General features: G+C 40.2%; 1 protein-coding gene across 2 annotated transcripts in view; it reads right to left on the bottom strand.

The window, feature by feature from the left end:
* Positions 1 to 9,666: 9,666 nt before the first annotated feature.
* ZC3H12B (zinc finger CCCH-type containing 12B) overlaps positions 9,667 to 18,033 on the bottom strand; it is a 104,285-nt gene continuing 95,918 nt past the window's right edge. For both annotated transcript variants that reach the window (XM_075835757.1, XM_075835756.1), the window contains one exon: positions 9,667 to 16,724. In XM_075835757.1, coding sequence (XP_075691872.1) covers positions 15,292 to 16,724 — 1,433 coding nt within the window. In that variant the 3' untranslated portion in view covers positions 9,667 to 15,291. The remainder of the gene's footprint in view (positions 16,725 to 18,033) is intronic.

Raw genomic sequence — 18,033 nt, 5'->3', positions numbered from 1 at the left:
ATGCTGCTTTGTTCCCGCAACCGGCTAAAAGCTGCTCGGGGGAAAAAAAACGCCTCCGTCTCCCATTGAAATCAATGAGGCAATTTTGGCAGTTTTTTGCCGCTGATTCCGACGCGGCATTAACTGGGCCTAAAGCCCATAGAACAAGGAGGATCAGATCTCAGCACAAGGGAGAGGAATTCTCTAACATCTCCTTCTGCAACGAACAAACCAATCCTCCCCTTTTTTCTATATAGGACACAGGGGAGAGTGGATATCCCGAACGTGATGGCCTTAGCCAAGTTCACACTTTTGGTAAAATACAGTATTGGACAGTGATGCACTTATGTTGCATGCTACTATAGGCTCTGGTGGAGAACAGTGCAGAACACTGCTAAAATGAACAGTAAAAAAGCTGTCACTAGGTTCTGACAATTTAATAGTAGTTATGTGTAACTGGAATTTGTATTAAAATAACATTCAATACTTAAATAGTCTTAGGCCTCATACACGACCGTTATTTTCAATGAGCCCGGACCGCAGTAGACAGCCGTAATAAGACATGTGCGTTCTTTCTGCGGTGCGGGCTCCCGGGCCGTGCACAGACCGTAAAAACTATGGTCGTGTGCATGGCCCCATAGAAATTAATGGGGCCGCAATTCTCCTGTGGATTTTCGGGGGAATTGCGGCCGCAAAAGCACGTTCGGGTGCATGGGGCCTTAGACTACAGATCTGTGTTGTACCATTCCATAATACGGTGTCTTCACATGCCTGCCACACTGCAGAGGTATTCTCTCCTAGAAGCAATGCCCCATACAGCCGTCCACATGTGGTACCTACAGGTCTGTAGTACGGACCTGTAGGACTCTCTGATACTTGTGTGAATACAGCCAAGTGACCAAAGGGGTAAAGCCATGTTTTGCTTCTCTCCAAGAAAGATTAGCACGGATTCTGGCAAAAGAAACAAATAAACCATTCCAAAATAGATTTTGTGTAGTAATTTACGAAAAAAAAAAAGTATGTTTCTTGAGGGATACATTGTGAATCATACAGTAAAAACTATAACCCCACATTTGCACAATATTTTTTGTATAGTAACGTGTGTTGTCCAGAATAAACAATTTGGCCTCATATATAGAGAAACCTCACACAAAAAGTGGCATTGTTGCCATTGACAACTCAAGCACTTGTCTCATTTTACTTCAGTGCAGTTTAAAAAAATAACAAAACAAAAAAAAAGAAAGAAGAGCTGAACTGCGGCTGCTGCTGGCAATGAGGTCACTTCGATACTGGGCTCCGTGAGCATATCGAAATTTGGAGTATGAATACGCATTACAGCACCGTTGCCTAATACAGTAGTTAATAATTATACTCACATACCTTACAATTTATTTTTTATTATCGTCCATGTTTGTCATTACGACTTACATTATTATTTGGGTTCACAAGACCAAACCCAAAGAGGTTTAAAAAAAAAATAAAAAAATAATAATTACGAAGTAACATTTCATCCTAAGGAAAACAAATAGAGTTATGAGCATAGAACAGAAATGACATAACTGCAGATCAGCACATCAATGACATGAAATATAGAAGACCAGTCCGGTGCTGTATTGTCCACAACAATGACACATTGTAATCTAGCATAGAAAGGATTGTAGATCAGATGTACACGTGATACGTGTCCTCTCATAACAAACCATGACGAGTACATTTCTACACACAGTGGACGCAGCCGTTTTGTCAGCTGAGCTTAGATTTATGAAATTGCAGGAATTGCAAAGCCTACCAATAACAATCTCCACTGTATGTCACGAGTACATTATGAGAGCATGCAGTAAAGCCATTGTGTCAAGTCCCTTGCATTGTGCTGCCTGTAATCCAACTACTCTCCAACTACTAATGTAAATCTCTGAACCCCTGGGACTCTTGCGATCAAATAGAATTCTCAAAGTTGCTTGCCTGAATATAACCTCAATGAACAATCAGAAATGTATTAGTTATCAGTTCATCAGCATAGTAATAGAGTTGCAATCCAAATCATTTAACCCCCATTGAAAATTAGGTTTATTAGCAAAATTTACTACATTTCAAATAACAATTAATATATATATAGTGGTTTCTCCAAATTTTTGTTGGAATGTGTTTTTCAAACTTTATATGTTTATGTGATATGGTTGGTGACTGCCTCCATTTTTTTGATCTTGCACTCCTCCCATTCTGCCCTGGGTTATTTTAATTAGTTTAATGCTGGTGCCTACCAACCCCAGATATATATGTAGGTTTAGCCCCAGTTCTGGGTGTATGTGCAGCGTAGGTTCCCACCTCATAGAGGTCGCCTTGTTGTGGCAGGTGGGCTCACACAATTTGATCAAAACGTGCGCTAAGAACCTCCTTATTGTTAGTAGATTTAGCAGCAATGCATATTTGTTTATATTTAGTGGCTTAGATGACGTTAGTGTTCACAGTGTGCGGTCGCCATTTTCTTATATATATATATATATATATATATATATATATATATATATATATATTGGTTTCTCCAAATTCAACTTAAAATGCCACTTTTAATGACTACTGCAGTCTCCGAATGACTCCCCTTTCATGACAGAGCACCCGTTGCGTTTATGACCTGCTGCAAATGTGATGCATAGTCAGACACCAGCTTCTATCAGTGTTCCTGAGGAATCTTATCCAATTACTCATGGGCAATGACCTCCATTTCACTAATATGCTTGGGTTTACATGTTCCAACCGCCTTCTTCAAATCCTATGAGATTTTTTATGGGGTTCAAGTCAGACGACTGTGACGGCCACTCCAGAATCTTTCTGGACTTCTTCTGAAACCAAGTCTTGGTGGACTTTGACGTATGCTTGGGATTATTGTCCTGTTGGAAGGTCCAATGTTACCCAAGCTTCATCTTTCTCACAGAAGGCATGACTTTTTCTGATAGGATTTCATGATACTTTCTTGAATCCATCTTGCCCTCCACACATAACAGGTGTCTAATGCCAGAGGAAGCAAAGCAGACCCAGAGCATCACCGAGCCACCGCCATACTTCACTGTAGGAAGAGTGTTCTTTTCAGCGTACGAGTCATTCTATCTCCTCCAGACATACTGCTGAACCGTACACCCGAAAAGTTCCAATTTTGTTTCATCACTCCACAAACCAGGATCCCAAAACTTCTGTGGCTGATTTATATGGTTTTGAGCATATTAGGGCAGACTTTTCTTGTGCTTTTGGGTCAGTAGAAATGTACGTCTTGGAGTTCACACATGGAAACTCTCAGCATTTAGTATGCGCCTTACTGTGCAAACAGGAATCTCAGTGCCTGCTGCCACCAAATCTTGCTGCAGGTCTTCAGTCACACGAGGGTTTCTGACCACCTTCCTTCTCCCACGTCCAGGTAGTGGAGCTAGGTTTCCTTTAAACTTGTGAACTATGTTTCCAACTCTCTTTAGGAACATTCAGTGCCTTTGCTATATTTTTGTATCCTTTTCCTTGTTTGTGCAAGACAACGATCTCTTCTTTTAACCCCTTTAGTGACCAGCCTATTTTAGGCCCTAATGACCAAGCTATTTTTTTTTTTTCCGTCGATATAGCTGTATGAGGACTTGGGTTTTTCGCAGAATTAGTTGTACTTTAATGGCACCATTTTTGGGTACAGATAATGTTTTTAAAATAACTTTTACCCTGAAATTTCTCCATAGTTCTATGCGTTTTAAAATCACGCCGTTCACTGTGTGGCCTAAATAACATGTTACCTTTATTCTATGGGTCGATACGATTACGACAATACCACATATGTAGAAGTTTTTTATGTTTTACTACTTTTGCACAATAAAAACTCTTTTGAACTAAAATTATTTGTTTTTGTATCGTCGCTTCCCAAGAGCCGTATTTTTTTTATTTTTCCATCAATGTAGTGATATGTAGGCTTGTTTTTTTACACTATAATCTTTATTAATAATTTTTATTTAACTATTACTTATTTTTTCAGTCCCACTAGAGGACTTCACTATGCGATCTTTAGATCGCAGGTATAATGCTTTGGTATACTTAGTATACCAAAAGCATTACTGTCTGTCAGTATAAAACTGACAGGCAATCTATTAGGCCATGCCTCTGGCACGGCCTAATAGGCATATAGCAAGGGCAGGCCTGGGGGACTTTATTAAGCCCCCGGCTGCCATGACACCCCATCGGAGGCCTGCAATTGCATTTGCGGGCTGCCGACGGGTTAGAGAGGAAGCTCCCTCTGTAAATGATTTAAATGCCGCGGTCGTTATTGACCGCAGCATTTAGCGGGTTAAACGGTCAATATCGAAGTAAACTTTGCCCGCTACCGTTGGAGCAGGAAGCCGGCTGTCATTAGACAGCCGAGCGTCCGCTCCAGCCTCCACGGGACACCCGTGAAAAGGCGGCGGCCCAGCCTAAGGCCCCTTAGCGACCACCGTGAAACAGCGTATTGGTGGTTACGAAGGAGTTTTCCACAATGGGACAACTGATTACCTATCCACAGGATAGGCCATCAGTATATGATCGTTGCGGGTCAGACACCCGGACCCCGCACCGATCAGCCGCTCCGTCTGCCTCCGGATGTTTTGAACGGTATGCAGTAGTTGGAGCCAGAAGCAATGCTCCGACCACTGCATAGCGGCCCTTCTGCAGCTCTGCTCCTATTCACTGCTCCTTTAACAGGGCCACTACTACTTTCCCAGTTTTGCTATCTTTGGCATTTGTGGCTTATCAAGGCCCTTCAATACTTAGTTTCAATATTACAGCTTTGCGCTTCTTGATCGAGGCAGAGCGCTAAATTCAAATGATAGATTTTCTTTTGGATATTTTGTTGCAGAAATGTTGCTAATTCAGTGCATTCTATTACATAAAATAACACTTCTGAGAAGGTTTTCCTGGAGACTGATGTCAACTTTACACATCCATAAAAAAAAAAAGTGTGCTTATTTTGTGCTGCCTCCGCTTTGTCACAGCATGGTATGTCATTTTATAAATTTGTAAGTTCATCGGTTGGAGAAGGACTATAGAAAATACAGCAAATTATTGTTTTGGCCGCTAGCGATTACCCGGTAATAATACACTAAGGAATGGATATAACCTCCAACATGCAGGATCAATCATATATATGTATGCATGTAATATATTTATCCACACTATGCAATTGCATAGGAAAGGCTTAATCAATTCAAATGGAATACTGCCTATATAGAATTAAAGCTTGCAGAATACAACCATTGGTAACCCACAGGGCCTGAAACTGTTGAGCTAAATGGAATTACTCTTATTTAGTCCCATTTTACAGAGGGGTGTTTTTTTGTTTTTTTCTCCCTTCAACCACTGTACACTATGGGGGAGATATCAAGACTGGTGCAAAGGAAAAGTGGAGTAGTTGCGTATAGCAACCAATCAGGTTTAAAGAGGCTCTGTCACCAGATTTTGCAACCCCTATCTGTTATTGCAGCAGATAGGCGCTGCAATGTAGATTACAGTAACGTTTTTATTTTTAAAAAACGAGCATTTTTGGCCAAGTTATGACCATTTTTGTATTTATGCAAATGAGGCTTGCAAAAGTCCAAGTGGGCGTGTATTATGTGCGTACATCGGGGCGTTTTTACTACTTTTACTAGCTGGGCGTTCTGACGAGAAGTATCATCCACTTCTCTTCAGAACGCCCAGCTTCTGGCAGTGCAGACACAGCCGTGTTCTCGAGAGATCACGCTGTGACGTCACTCACAGGTCCTGCATCGTGTCGGACAAGCGAGGACACATCGGCACTCACAATTCTTGCATCCATTGAATTTGTGAGTATTTGGACAGTTTCTGCTTGAATATCTTTGCAGGATGTCAGAATAGCCTCCCAGAGCTTCTGTTTTGATGTGAACTGCCTCCCACCCTCATAGATATTTTGCTTGTGGATGCTCCAAAGGTTCTCAATAGGGTTGAGGTCAGGGGAACATGGGGGCCACACCATGAGTTTCTCTCCTTTTATGCCTATAGCAGCCAATGACACAGAGGTATTCTTTGCAGCATGAGATGGTGCATTGTCCTGCATGAAGATCATTTTGCTACGAAAGGCACGGTTCTTCTTTTTGTACCACGGAAGAAAGTGGTCAGTCATAAACTCTACGTACTTTGCAGAGGTCATTTTCACACCGTCAGGGAACCTAAAGGGGCTTACCAGCTCTCCCCATGATTCCAGCCCAAAACATGACTCCGCCACCTCCTTGCTGACGTCGCAGCCTTGTCATTCACCAACCATCCACTACTCCATCCATCTGGACCATCCAGGGTTGCACGGCACTCATTAGTAAACAACACGGTTTGAAAATTAGTCTTCAAGTATTTCTGAGTCCACTGCAACCATTTAGGGGTGGCCGAATAATAGCTTTATGCACACTTGCAAACCTCTGGAGAATCCTACACCTTGAGGTTCGCGGGACTCCAGAGGCACCAGCGGCTTTAAATACCTGTTTGCTGATTTGCAATGGCATTTTAGCAGCTGCTCTCCTAATCCTATTAATTTGTCTGGCAGAAACCTTCCTCATTATGCCTTTATCTGAACGAACCCATCTGTGCTCTGAATCAGCCACAAATCTTTTCACAGTACGATGATCACGCCTAAGTTTTCTTGAAATATCCAATGTTTTCATACCTTGTCCAAGGTATTGCACTATTTCACGCTTTTCGGCAGCAGAGAGATCCTTTTTCTTTCCCATATTGCTTGAAACCTGTGGCCTGCTTAATAATGTGGAACGTCCTTTTTAAGTAGTTTTCCTTTGATTGGGCACACCTGGCAAACTAATTATCACAGGTGTCTGAGATTGATTACAACGATCCAAAGAGCCCCAAGACACAATACCATCCATGAGTTTAATTGAAAAACGAATAATTAATTGTTTATGACACTTAAATCCAATGTGCATAATAATTTGGAAGACGGTGTACAGATGGCTACTTATAACAGCTATGTGCTTTACAAGACCCAGGGAACACTCAGTTTCATCCAATATTAGGAGAACATTATAGAGCGCCTCCTGTTTGACTCCCCCGCACCTTGAGAATCCTTTGAGTCAGAGGCAGTCAAAAGGCTCACTGAGCGCCACTTCCTTCACCCCGTCCCTGCCACTGAGAATAAGGAATACCCCCAAAGGAGATGCCAGGTGTGCAGTAAACATGGAAGGAGGAGGGATACCCGGTTTTACTGCCCCATGTGCCCTTCAAATCCAGGCCTGTGCAACTTCCCCTGTTTTGAGACCAATCACACTTTTTCTAATTATAAATTTTATATATAATTTAGGGAACACCAAAAAGGGTGGGGTGGGGGGATTCAATTTCATTTATTCATATTTTTTGTTTCGTTTTTGGGTTTTCCAAGGGAGGGAGGGATTCTCACGGGGAGGTAGTAAAGTGTATTTATTTCAGACTGTAAAACTAATTTTCCCCTTTTTGATTTTTTTATACATTTCTTGGACAATTAAATCCTGGACTTGATCACTCACAAAATGAATACAGTTTATTGTGCAGGAGCCCACATCTGTCTATTCAGAACATGGACCCCACAAGTGTTCTTGAAATAAAAAATGTATGTGGGCATTTCATTTATTAGTAGATAAATCCAACACTTGCGGCCTAAGCCGCCCCTGAATTAGTGGAAGTCCTGCATTTTAGCAATGGTTACAAGAATTGAGGATGTATTTCCTTTTTCTTATGACTATGTCCTTCCACATACAGCTGTTACATTCCTAATTCTGTACCGTGATATGGGCATGATATATATTTTTTTGAGGATCTCTAATAATCGAGCTGTTCCTTATCAATACACCATGGGCTTTGTTACAGTTCTTCTGGAAATACTGAGAATTTTGGGGATTAGTGATCCTTTACTGTTCCTATAGATGGTTTTGGACACTGCCCCTTTATATATTCTGTACGTGATTGGTTGTTTTGGGCACATAGCGGTTCCTACCTTGCCGGGCAGGGGCCTGTTATGGTGTACCGCGTCACTTGGCACATTCGTCCCTCATAAGGATTGAAGGAGCTAAAGAGACGTTGTACAACCAGTCACTGAAAAAAAAAAACCTTGTAATGGCAGCCCTGCAGGTGTTCTATCTAGTGAACAGACTCGAGTTTGCAACATAGTTGGATACATTTTCCTCCATTTTTGTGAAGATATTGCCCGTCACTCCAGTACAGTTTATTTTTTCCTCTCTGACTGATTTTATATTAGGGCAGAATTCTGTCCACAATGACATCATAATGGCACCAACTGCTTCTTCAGCAAGACATAGTCATAAGTACAGGCAAATACGTCTATAGCGACATGTATCCGTTATGAATACACGGCTTCACTTCTATTCTGTGCCGCACAAATTTATTAATGTGGCATATTTCTAACAAAATAACCTTCTACCACGTCTCCTCTATTTTATCTGGAAACGTAATAAGAGTTTGAAGAAAACATTATATACCCATAGTGTCTGAAATAATACCCATTATTTCCTCCTTTAAATAATTTTTGGTCCGCATGCTCACTACACCACTAGATGAATACCTTTAGGGGTTCAGTTTTTAAAATGGGGTCATTTCGGTTTTGTTCAGGCAGCTTAATGCCTCTAAATGCACGATATGGGGCCTAGAATTTTGCTCCCTCTCTTTTTGGCCCAGCCACACGTCTAATAAGCAGATTGGAGCAACAATGGGAGTATTTTTGAAAACATGAGAAACCGGGTGATAGATTTTGGGGTGTGTTTCTTAATTTTCGTGTTCGCTTTACAAAAATCGGTCTTCAAACTGAAACTTTTATGAAAAAAGTGAAGTTTAACTTTTTTTCACCTGCTATGCATTAAATTTAGCAAGAGACTGGGGGGTCAAAAACGTACTATACCCCTAGATAAATACCTTAAGGTGTCTAGTTTTTTTAAATGGGGTAGTTTATTGGGAGTTTATATCGTTCTGGCACCTCAAAGCTTCTCCAAATGTACAGTGGGGCCTAAAACATTTTCAAGAAAAATATGTGTCCTGAAAGTCTCCGGGTGCTCCCTTCCTTTTGGGCCCTGCCGTGTGTCCAGGCAACGCATTAGGGCCACAATGTGGGTATTTTTGAAAACAGGATGATAGATTGGGGTCATTTGTGGGGGTTTCCATTCCTCTGAGACCTATGAGCCTCTGAAAACCTGGCTTGGTGCAGGAAAACAAAATCTACTTCAAAATTTATAAAATTATTTTTAAATTTGTAAGTCCTCTAAATTGCTGAAAATGTATTTTATTTTTTCAAAAGTGCTGCCAAAATAGAGTAAAGAGATGGAAATATATATTTAATTAAAAAAAAAATTGTACAGTATGCGTGTACATATGTGACATATTGCAGTTAAAAATAGGGAAAATTTTTAATTTTTACAAAATTTCTTACATTTTCCTATTTTTTAATTAATTTCCGCAAATCGTATCAGTCTACTTTTACCACTAAAATAAAGTACAACATGTGACGAAAAAACAATGTCAGAATTACTTGGATATTCAAAACTTTCGCAGAGTTATTCTCTGATAAAGTCAGCATACCAGATTTGACAAATCTGGCTTGGTCATTAAGGTCCAAACAAGCTTGGTCATTAAGGGGTTAAAGAAACTTACCTACATTATTTACATTTGCAACATGACAAACAAAACTGGAATACAGAAATATCTTTACTAAAAATGCAAATACAACAAACAAACCAGAAATTCAAAGAAACATCTGGCTACGTATTACTATGGCTACTGAATAGCGCTGCTAGCAAAGGCCAACAGTCCTGAGCAGCACTATACAGGCTTAGTGGAGACTTGACTCATGTTATAATACAGATACAGCGTTTTAAATGTGTGTCAAATGCAGTCAGATTATCAGGTACAACATCAAAGGGAAAGCATAGGAACAAAATTATCAAATCCAAATGACAGAGCATTAAATATGAAACAAAACAAATAGTCCTTATTTACAAAACAAGTTGTAACAATACACATTGCAACGTATCTTACATTAGAGATTTACAGCTTGTGGAAATAAAAACAATTTAAATACAGTACATACATTGAACAGGCATTTCATGGGAAGAAAGGGACAGTTAAAAACCGATATAAATCACACTTTTCCATAGGAACAAATATTTGGCTGCACTAAAAGCCTTGGTAACGGTTTCATTACATGACTGGTATTGGCTTCTCCTCATGTTTTACTACAAAGTAAAAACCTGCAGTTATTTATCTAGCCCGGAATAGCGGAAATGTTGTATAAACGTGAAAACTAAAGGCCCTTTTACACTGGCCGATAAGCGGCCGGTGCAGCGAGCGCCGATCAGCGATACATAGTTGACCGCCGCCCTGTTTGCTCCTGTGACACGGAGCTATGGATGGGGACGAGCGGTCGTTACTCTGATCGCTCATCCCCATACATTATCATCATGTCGGCAGCGCGTCTCACGGTTTACATTGGGAGGTGTGCTGCCGACAACGATATTTCACTTTTTTAAAACGATACGACCAGCAGCGTTTGCTCGTCATCTGCTGATCGTTCCCGTTTACACAGAGCAATTATCAGCAACGAGTGTTATATTAAACGCTTGTCTGCCCGATAGTCGTCCTGTGTAAAACGCCCTTAAGGCGGCAGATTAAAACAGAAGTTTAAACTCTACCCCAAGAGCAGTAAAGGGTTCTACGTTCTGTAACTTCTAGGAGTATTTGACAAGAAACTGTATATTCTGTATTACAGGTGACGTGGGCAATGCAAGGCCTGGCTACTAAATCTCATGCAGTCACCATTCCAGCATAGAAAATTTCTCTCTGCTTTTTCAGAGTATTGAAAATAACTGTATCGATCATCTAAACTCACCCCACATGAATTTACATATGAATTAAGAGTAAGCAAAAACCTATTGTGATGCCCATTGGGTAATGCTGAATACCATTTAAATGTAAACTCGGCCTCAACAAAATGAACTGAATCCTAAAGTACAGCTTCCAAGCCTTCCCGTGTAATAAAAGTGGTCATATGTAATGATCATCCCAAAAAGCTCATTAATAGTCATATCTATATTAGCTTAGCATGCTCTAATAAAAACACATGGAAACAGGCTGTCTATACAAGACATCCCCTTATGGAATCCATTGCTGCGGCCTGAAGATCAGTCGGACACTCAGCGAAGGAGATTCATGAATATTTGGTTTGACCCTTTATAGGGCTCATACAATTCTTATTCACTTCACCATTTTCCACAATCAAGAAAATTACAGGAAAAAGTGTGAAATGTAAGACTAAGCTCACCCATTAACGGCAGAAATGTTCCTGCCAGCTTACTGCTGACTGGCCCAGTGCAGCCCTAACAGAATGCCAGTAACTTACTGTACTTAACAAAGAATACTTCATCTCATGCAACAAACACATGAAAAATAGAAAATTACAAGCGTCGTGTGTTTCACAATACAAACATTTGCAAATACTGCCACAGAAGCATTACAGTGGGACTTAATAATGCTTTTTTTTTTGCAGTGCACATTATACAAAATACTACAAAACACCATTTGCCCATACTAAGATTCCTACGTAGGAATATAAATTCGATTTACAGCGTACCTGCCCTCTATTCACAGTGGCGGCAGACTTTTTGTTGACCGCAACCTGAAACCGCAGCCTATAAATTCAGCCGTAGTGACATTGCGGAGGCATTTTGCCACTTTGTGCATCAATAATAGAACTAATAAGATGCTAAATCATGAACACTTACGCAGCCTATAAAATAACGGCTTCCCCTGCGTGTAAGAGAGTAGAACAGTTTATGAATAGAAGACAAGTTACGTAATGTTTGCGCAGGTACCTGCGCATTATCTGTACAGAGATATTTATAGATATAGATTTACTTCTAATAAAGTGAATTTGAAAAGGTCTTGTTTCTTTATAAACTACATTACCCAGTCATAAAGGAGTTAATTAACCCCCTTACTGCTGCCCAGTCCTGTAACTCCTTGTACTTCACATAAAGGGCTGCAGGCACAATGGCAGTGAAGTGGCTTCCACACCATGGACTATCACAAAGTGACACATAGTGTCACAGACATAGCAGTGAAAATGCATCGCTGTAACTATTCTACATTTTTTGTCGTTCTATACGTTTTTGTTTTTCTTAGAAGGTCATATATGTACATTTATATATTTACACACACATTTTCCTCATTTTTTTATACAATCAAGAAAAAAAGATACAATTTGTATCAACAAACAAAAGGTCAATTCTGGTCAAGTGAGGCGGGTATTTCGGCTGCCCTTTTTCCAGTCTGGCATCAGACTGGACGTTGGTTTGGAATTTTAAAACATTGAATGAAAATTGGGAATGCAATTCACAAAATTGAATGTAGCAGATTACCTCAACTGATAAAATGAATATGGGAGTCATTATATATATTTACTTTGTTTTTGCTTCTTTTTGGACTATGTTCACTTCTTAGTTGGAGGCGCTGTTACAAAGGACGTCAAATTTGACAGGAAAATAGCTCGGAATGCTGCACTATTTTTCCATCAAAAACGATGGACACCTTAGTAGAACCCAATGGACCCATTGTAAGTCAATCGGGTACCGCTTGTATCCATCGTATGCGACGGATGCGGCACTGTGGCTAACTTTATAAACCGAAGACACAACACCGCTGTGAACAGAGCCGCAATGCTCAATGTAGTCTACTGTCACAAATACAGCTCAATTTCTGATGTTGCTCCCTCCCTTGACTTTCTAATACTTGATTTAAGGGATGGTAGCAGAAATGCTCTGGTTCAAGAATCTGTAGTGCTGTAGATCCCAATCTGTACTAAGGAAAAGGTTATGTCCCTTATTAAACGGGTTGGAATTGCACATTTGGGCCATGGGCACATGAAGCAAATGTGGATTTTGCACCAAAAAACAACAAATCTACGACATATGTGAATGAGGTTTAACAAAACCCAATATACACGCTGCACAAAAAAGCTGCTGCAGGACTGATCAGTCAATTTGTGTTCCCGCATTTGCTGCGTATTTCACCCATTGAGATGTAACACATATAGATTTTGAATCTTCGTAGTGGAAATTATTCGCTCTGTGTGCCCATTACCTTTCTAAAGCCGACTCTCTGGCATACATTTTATACCCTTACTAAGTTTTTCATTTTCATCATTATTTGGCAAGATTTTAAAATAAATCTCATCAGTTGAGGATCGTTTTACAAAAAATGTAGAATGTAATTTATAATAATTACAATCTGAATGTTTAAAGCATTGTGTTAGAGAGCAGACTGAAAGAGAAGCCTGCAGCGGCACCGTACTGCTACCAAGTATGCTGCTTTTATTGTTACTAGATCCTGTTCAACAAAATCCCCGACTTCAATGTTGTCACGCATTCATACTACATATTGGCATTAAAGCGCTGCGAACAACTATCTAGACTCTTTAACAGCGGGATGAAAAATATTAGAGCAGCCGAAAACCCGTTCCTCAGAAAGCCAGAGAAAACCCTGACGGCAGCCTGACGTTCCGTTTGTTTCACAGTAAGAAACATGTAGGCAGTTATCACCTTCTCATGAAGAAACAAAAGGACTCGAAGTTTGGCCCTTCTACACTTTCATGAAAAAAACTGAAGCCAACTAAAGTCCACAGCACAAGCACTCTGGCTGTGGAGCGGCCTCAACATCTTTAAAATATTATACAATGGGTTCCTTAAAAAAAAATTAAATAAGAGATAGTGCTAAGGGTCAGCAACCTGAGTGCAGCAAAAGACAACCAAGAAAATGTCTGGACAGGTAACGCTACCTGCAATGTTTTTTTTTTTCTCTAACTACATATTATGAAATAAATAAATTGAATCCTTTACCGAGAGAGCATAGCCTGTGTCTCCAACGTAATCCAGTACCTGCTGGAAAGAAGTGGGAACGAGAGTTACACCTTTTGTATGCTAAGCAATAAAAGGTCATATACTGATGGCTGTCACTGAATGGCAATGCTGTCGCTCTCTGGTGACTCACACCTAACATCACTGACATTTACAAATCTATTTCAGAAACGATAGTGCAGAAACGTAAAACATTAAAATTATATTTAGAAAAAAAAAAAAAAAAGAAGAACCACACGCACATAATAAATCCTCCTCATCATCATTAATGTACTACAAGGAGAAATTCTCAACTGCACATTACTTCCCATTCCTCCCACTGTGGTCTAATGAATATATTGGTATACCTCTAGATAAGCTTCTATGTCATGACATACAAACTATAACCTGCTGCATCTATTAAAAGAACAATAACCATCCGAAAACTAAATCTCCACAGTGGTGGATACTGCCATGACGTAGAGCAAGATCAATGTATAGGTTTCCGGTAGGTTGGGATTCTACATTTTAAAACTTGTACGTCCCGTTTCTCTAACGTGAATCTAGAATTTCACTATATTTTACAAAATAACTTGCAATTGGCCGCTCGAAACACGTAGGCCATGTTATATGTTTCTGGTAATATAGTGATTGCATTTAGAGGCATATGGCTATTATTGAGGTATGACAGACATTTGAATTGTCATAGAAGAAACCTATGCCAAACAAAAACACAAACATATACCTGCTATACATATAAAATATGTAGTATGTGAAAGTATCTGTAAAACATACAAACAGATCCAAGTGGCGAGGACAAGTATACAGCGTCTTTCTGCAGTCCAGCAAGAAAAAAAAAAAGACTTCCTATTTTTGTCTGTAAAACTCTAGATCAGGATAAAACTATACACAGATAGAGACATGTATCTCTACATACATTTATATTGAATTAAACTGCAAGTACACAAGTAGGCATGCAATATAATTGCTAACAATATGAATAGGTGCTTCTATGAACAGCTGAAGAGACATGATGTAAGCAACTCCTGTGCTTTGATGATCTGCTGAGAACTCCAGCATCAGAGAGCTTAACCGACCCTTCCGTCCTCTTTATTAAGAAGAGGAACGAGTGACCTTACCCCCCCCCAAGGAACTGAGGTTTAACCTGTCATGCAGGTTTAGCAGGGATAAATATACCTATACAATAAAATATGCACTCCTCCAGAAATGCTGTAAAGATCACAAAGTGTAGCTTAAAAAACAAAATAAATACAGTAAAAGTTTGTTGTGTTCATATATAGATTACTTGGTGGCAGAAAACTAATAACTAGGTCTTCCAAGTAAACAGAAAAGTGTAGAACACTGCCAGGTTTTATTCAGGCAACTTGATCAATAGATACTATTGTCCAGACTATATAGGTGGGAATTAACGGTGTTGATGACCTGATCTCAACTTTGACACAATGACGGCGGCAAGCTGCTGCGCATCTGTCATATGTGGGTTTTTCTCCATGACTGAGAGTACCGCCCATTGTGGAAAGATGTTGCACAAGTTCTTATAGGTTTGATACTGATGCTCAGGAATGATGTGTTGCCCTCTAGGTTCACTGCCCATAATTGGCCAATGTGGCGACCTCCAGAGCTGTTCCATCTTCTCTGGCATACTCCTTACCATCACAGGTTCATAGCAGGGCTGCATCAGACTGTTACTCAGTGGGTATGAGTGGTAGCTATAAGAGTCTGTGGGGCATGGTAAAGGATCCCAACTGGCATGCTGTTCACGGCACAATGGTGGTCTTCTCTGCCGCATGGGGTTACTTTCATAAAGACGAGAGTCAGATATGCTATCCATTCTGGTCATGACTAAGGCTCTACCAGGCTGAGAATTGGCAGTGGGGTGCATACTTTCCGGTGCTGGGTAATCCCCTGGACAACTGGATCTTGCTCCAACCAAAGGATGATGTAGGTGAAGAGCCAAATGTGAAGATGACTGTTTACGAGGAGTTTGCATGGGTTCTTCCTGACCATAGCTCTGCACTCGAGTAAGTGCTTCATGATAGCCATGTACAAACGGTGGCAGCCTACCCTGTGGAGGCCTTTGAGGTTTCATGGTATCCTCATGGCCTTGTTCTGTGATGCCCAAAAAGAGGTCACCGTAAGAAGAGTATGAATCGCTACTAGTGTGGCTCATGCAGCTTTCAGGACATGGGCTTGAGTTCCTGGAAAAACTTGCTCGGTCTTGTTCAGAGGTGTAGTAGTCTGAGCTGTGCATATTACTTATGCTTAGATTAGAAAAGTCACTAAGCATTGAGTAATAACCATGGTCTCCAAGGGATTCATATTTGGGATAATCTTCAGTGTAACTCACAGAATTGCCATGACTGTTGGTCACCAGAATTGGTGGGTAGTGTACACTTGCCATGTGCTCTAGAGAGGATTTCTGGTGGGAGAACTGTGATGATCCTGGTACTGGACTACTTGCTGAGCGAGTGTTCAATGCACTTACTGCATGGCTCTTGGGAGGCGGCAGAGTTGGAACACTCAAGGCTGATACAAGTGACGGTACAGAGTTGGCCTCGGACTTGCGGGCTGCTGAAAGTCTCTGCTCTGGTTCTACAGCTGCAGAACGAATACTTGGATCAGACTGTCTTTTGGGGGCTATACGTTTAGCTTCAATGGACCCATCTGCCTTGAAATGAGATGGACCGGTTCCACATTTAACCAGTGCCCCTTCACTCATTGTCTTCACAGCGGACAGCTTAGCACTTATACGGAGCTCATCTGCCACTGACCTCAGTGGCTGGTTCGCTCGCTCAGGGTGGTAGTACTTGCATTTGTGCCCATAAGTGCATTTTTTTCCTAAAGAGGAAAAAAAAAAAAAAAGAACAGATTCAGAAAAATGCAAAAAGTAAGGTTCATTTTTATTCATGTTCTGTCATAAGTAATATTATTGTTCCAATTATTCTGCTTTTTAAGGTTTTATTTTATATTTCAAAAAAGCTGAAGCAGCGGCAAAAACATCTAACACAGAATAAACCTAGCCCGAGTACCAACCTACCCCCATACCCAAGGGAGGGGAAAAGAGAGAGGGGGAAAAACAATAATTGTATACTGCAAAAATCAGTCGTTCCTTCGCGTTCAAATTCAAAACCAAGGTTCTCATTTACAATAGAACGTGTACATTTTTAAATTAGCTCTAGAATATGATCTTTCATATGACAAGACCCAGTTCATCTGTCTTTTCCAATCCTTCAACACCGGTTGTCAGTCTGACCACCGGTGGCGTAAGATTAGCAAACGAGCCAGAAACAAAAATTGCAAAAGTAATTTAAGATGTCTTAAGGCCATGATCACACACTGTTTTGCTGCATTTTTTGGCTCCGTTTTTTGACCCAAAGCCAGAAATTGATCCAAAAAGAAGGAAAGATATAAAGGAAAGACTGATATTTCCTTTCTTTTGTGTTCACTCCTGTGTTTGGCTCAAAAAATGGAGCCAAAAATTGGAACAAAAACGGCATCAAAACTGTGTGTGTGATTCTGGCCTAATAGGAATCCACTAGTAAGTGGAAATGAATCTCCCAAAATACACAGGACCAGATTGTCAGGAATCACCTGATCAAAGACCATTCGGGCCATAAATGTACCTTCATCCAATACCTGTGCAATTTTAAACATTTCCATAAAAAGGTAAATTAGGCCATCATTGGATAGCTGACATTTCAAGCAAGCGGAGGTAGAAGAATGGTAACATTTATTCAAAAACCCTGAAGGATAATGTATTGTGTGACTAATAATAAAAAGTTTGATACCCAATGTGCATAATTTAGTAAACCGTGCATAGTTCCCCTGTAAACATTTTTCCAATTAACTCCAGTCTCCCCTAATTCTCTAGCCCTTGTGGACATGTGCCTCACAAAAAACATTCAGCAATATTTGTATAAAGCAGATAAAACCTTTTCTTTTCTTCTGCTTACTCAATAAATTGTTACTTGTTTTCAAAAAGTGATACATTTGTGCATAGTGCAAGCAGCCATATGCCAAAAACAAAGCTTCCCTTTCATTTCAGTACTTTAAAGATTTTATATTTCCAATTAGAAAAAAAGTGCTTAATTTGAAAAATAGGACATTTATACCAAAACTTCTATCAATATCTGGGCAAAATTGCAAC

This window comes from Rhinoderma darwinii, chromosome 8, assembly GCF_050947455.1.
Source record: "Rhinoderma darwinii isolate aRhiDar2 chromosome 8, aRhiDar2.hap1, whole genome shotgun sequence".
NCBI lineage: Eukaryota > Metazoa > Chordata > Amphibia > Anura > Rhinodermatidae > Rhinoderma > Rhinoderma darwinii.
This window is presented reverse-complemented; position numbering and strand designations above follow the sequence as displayed.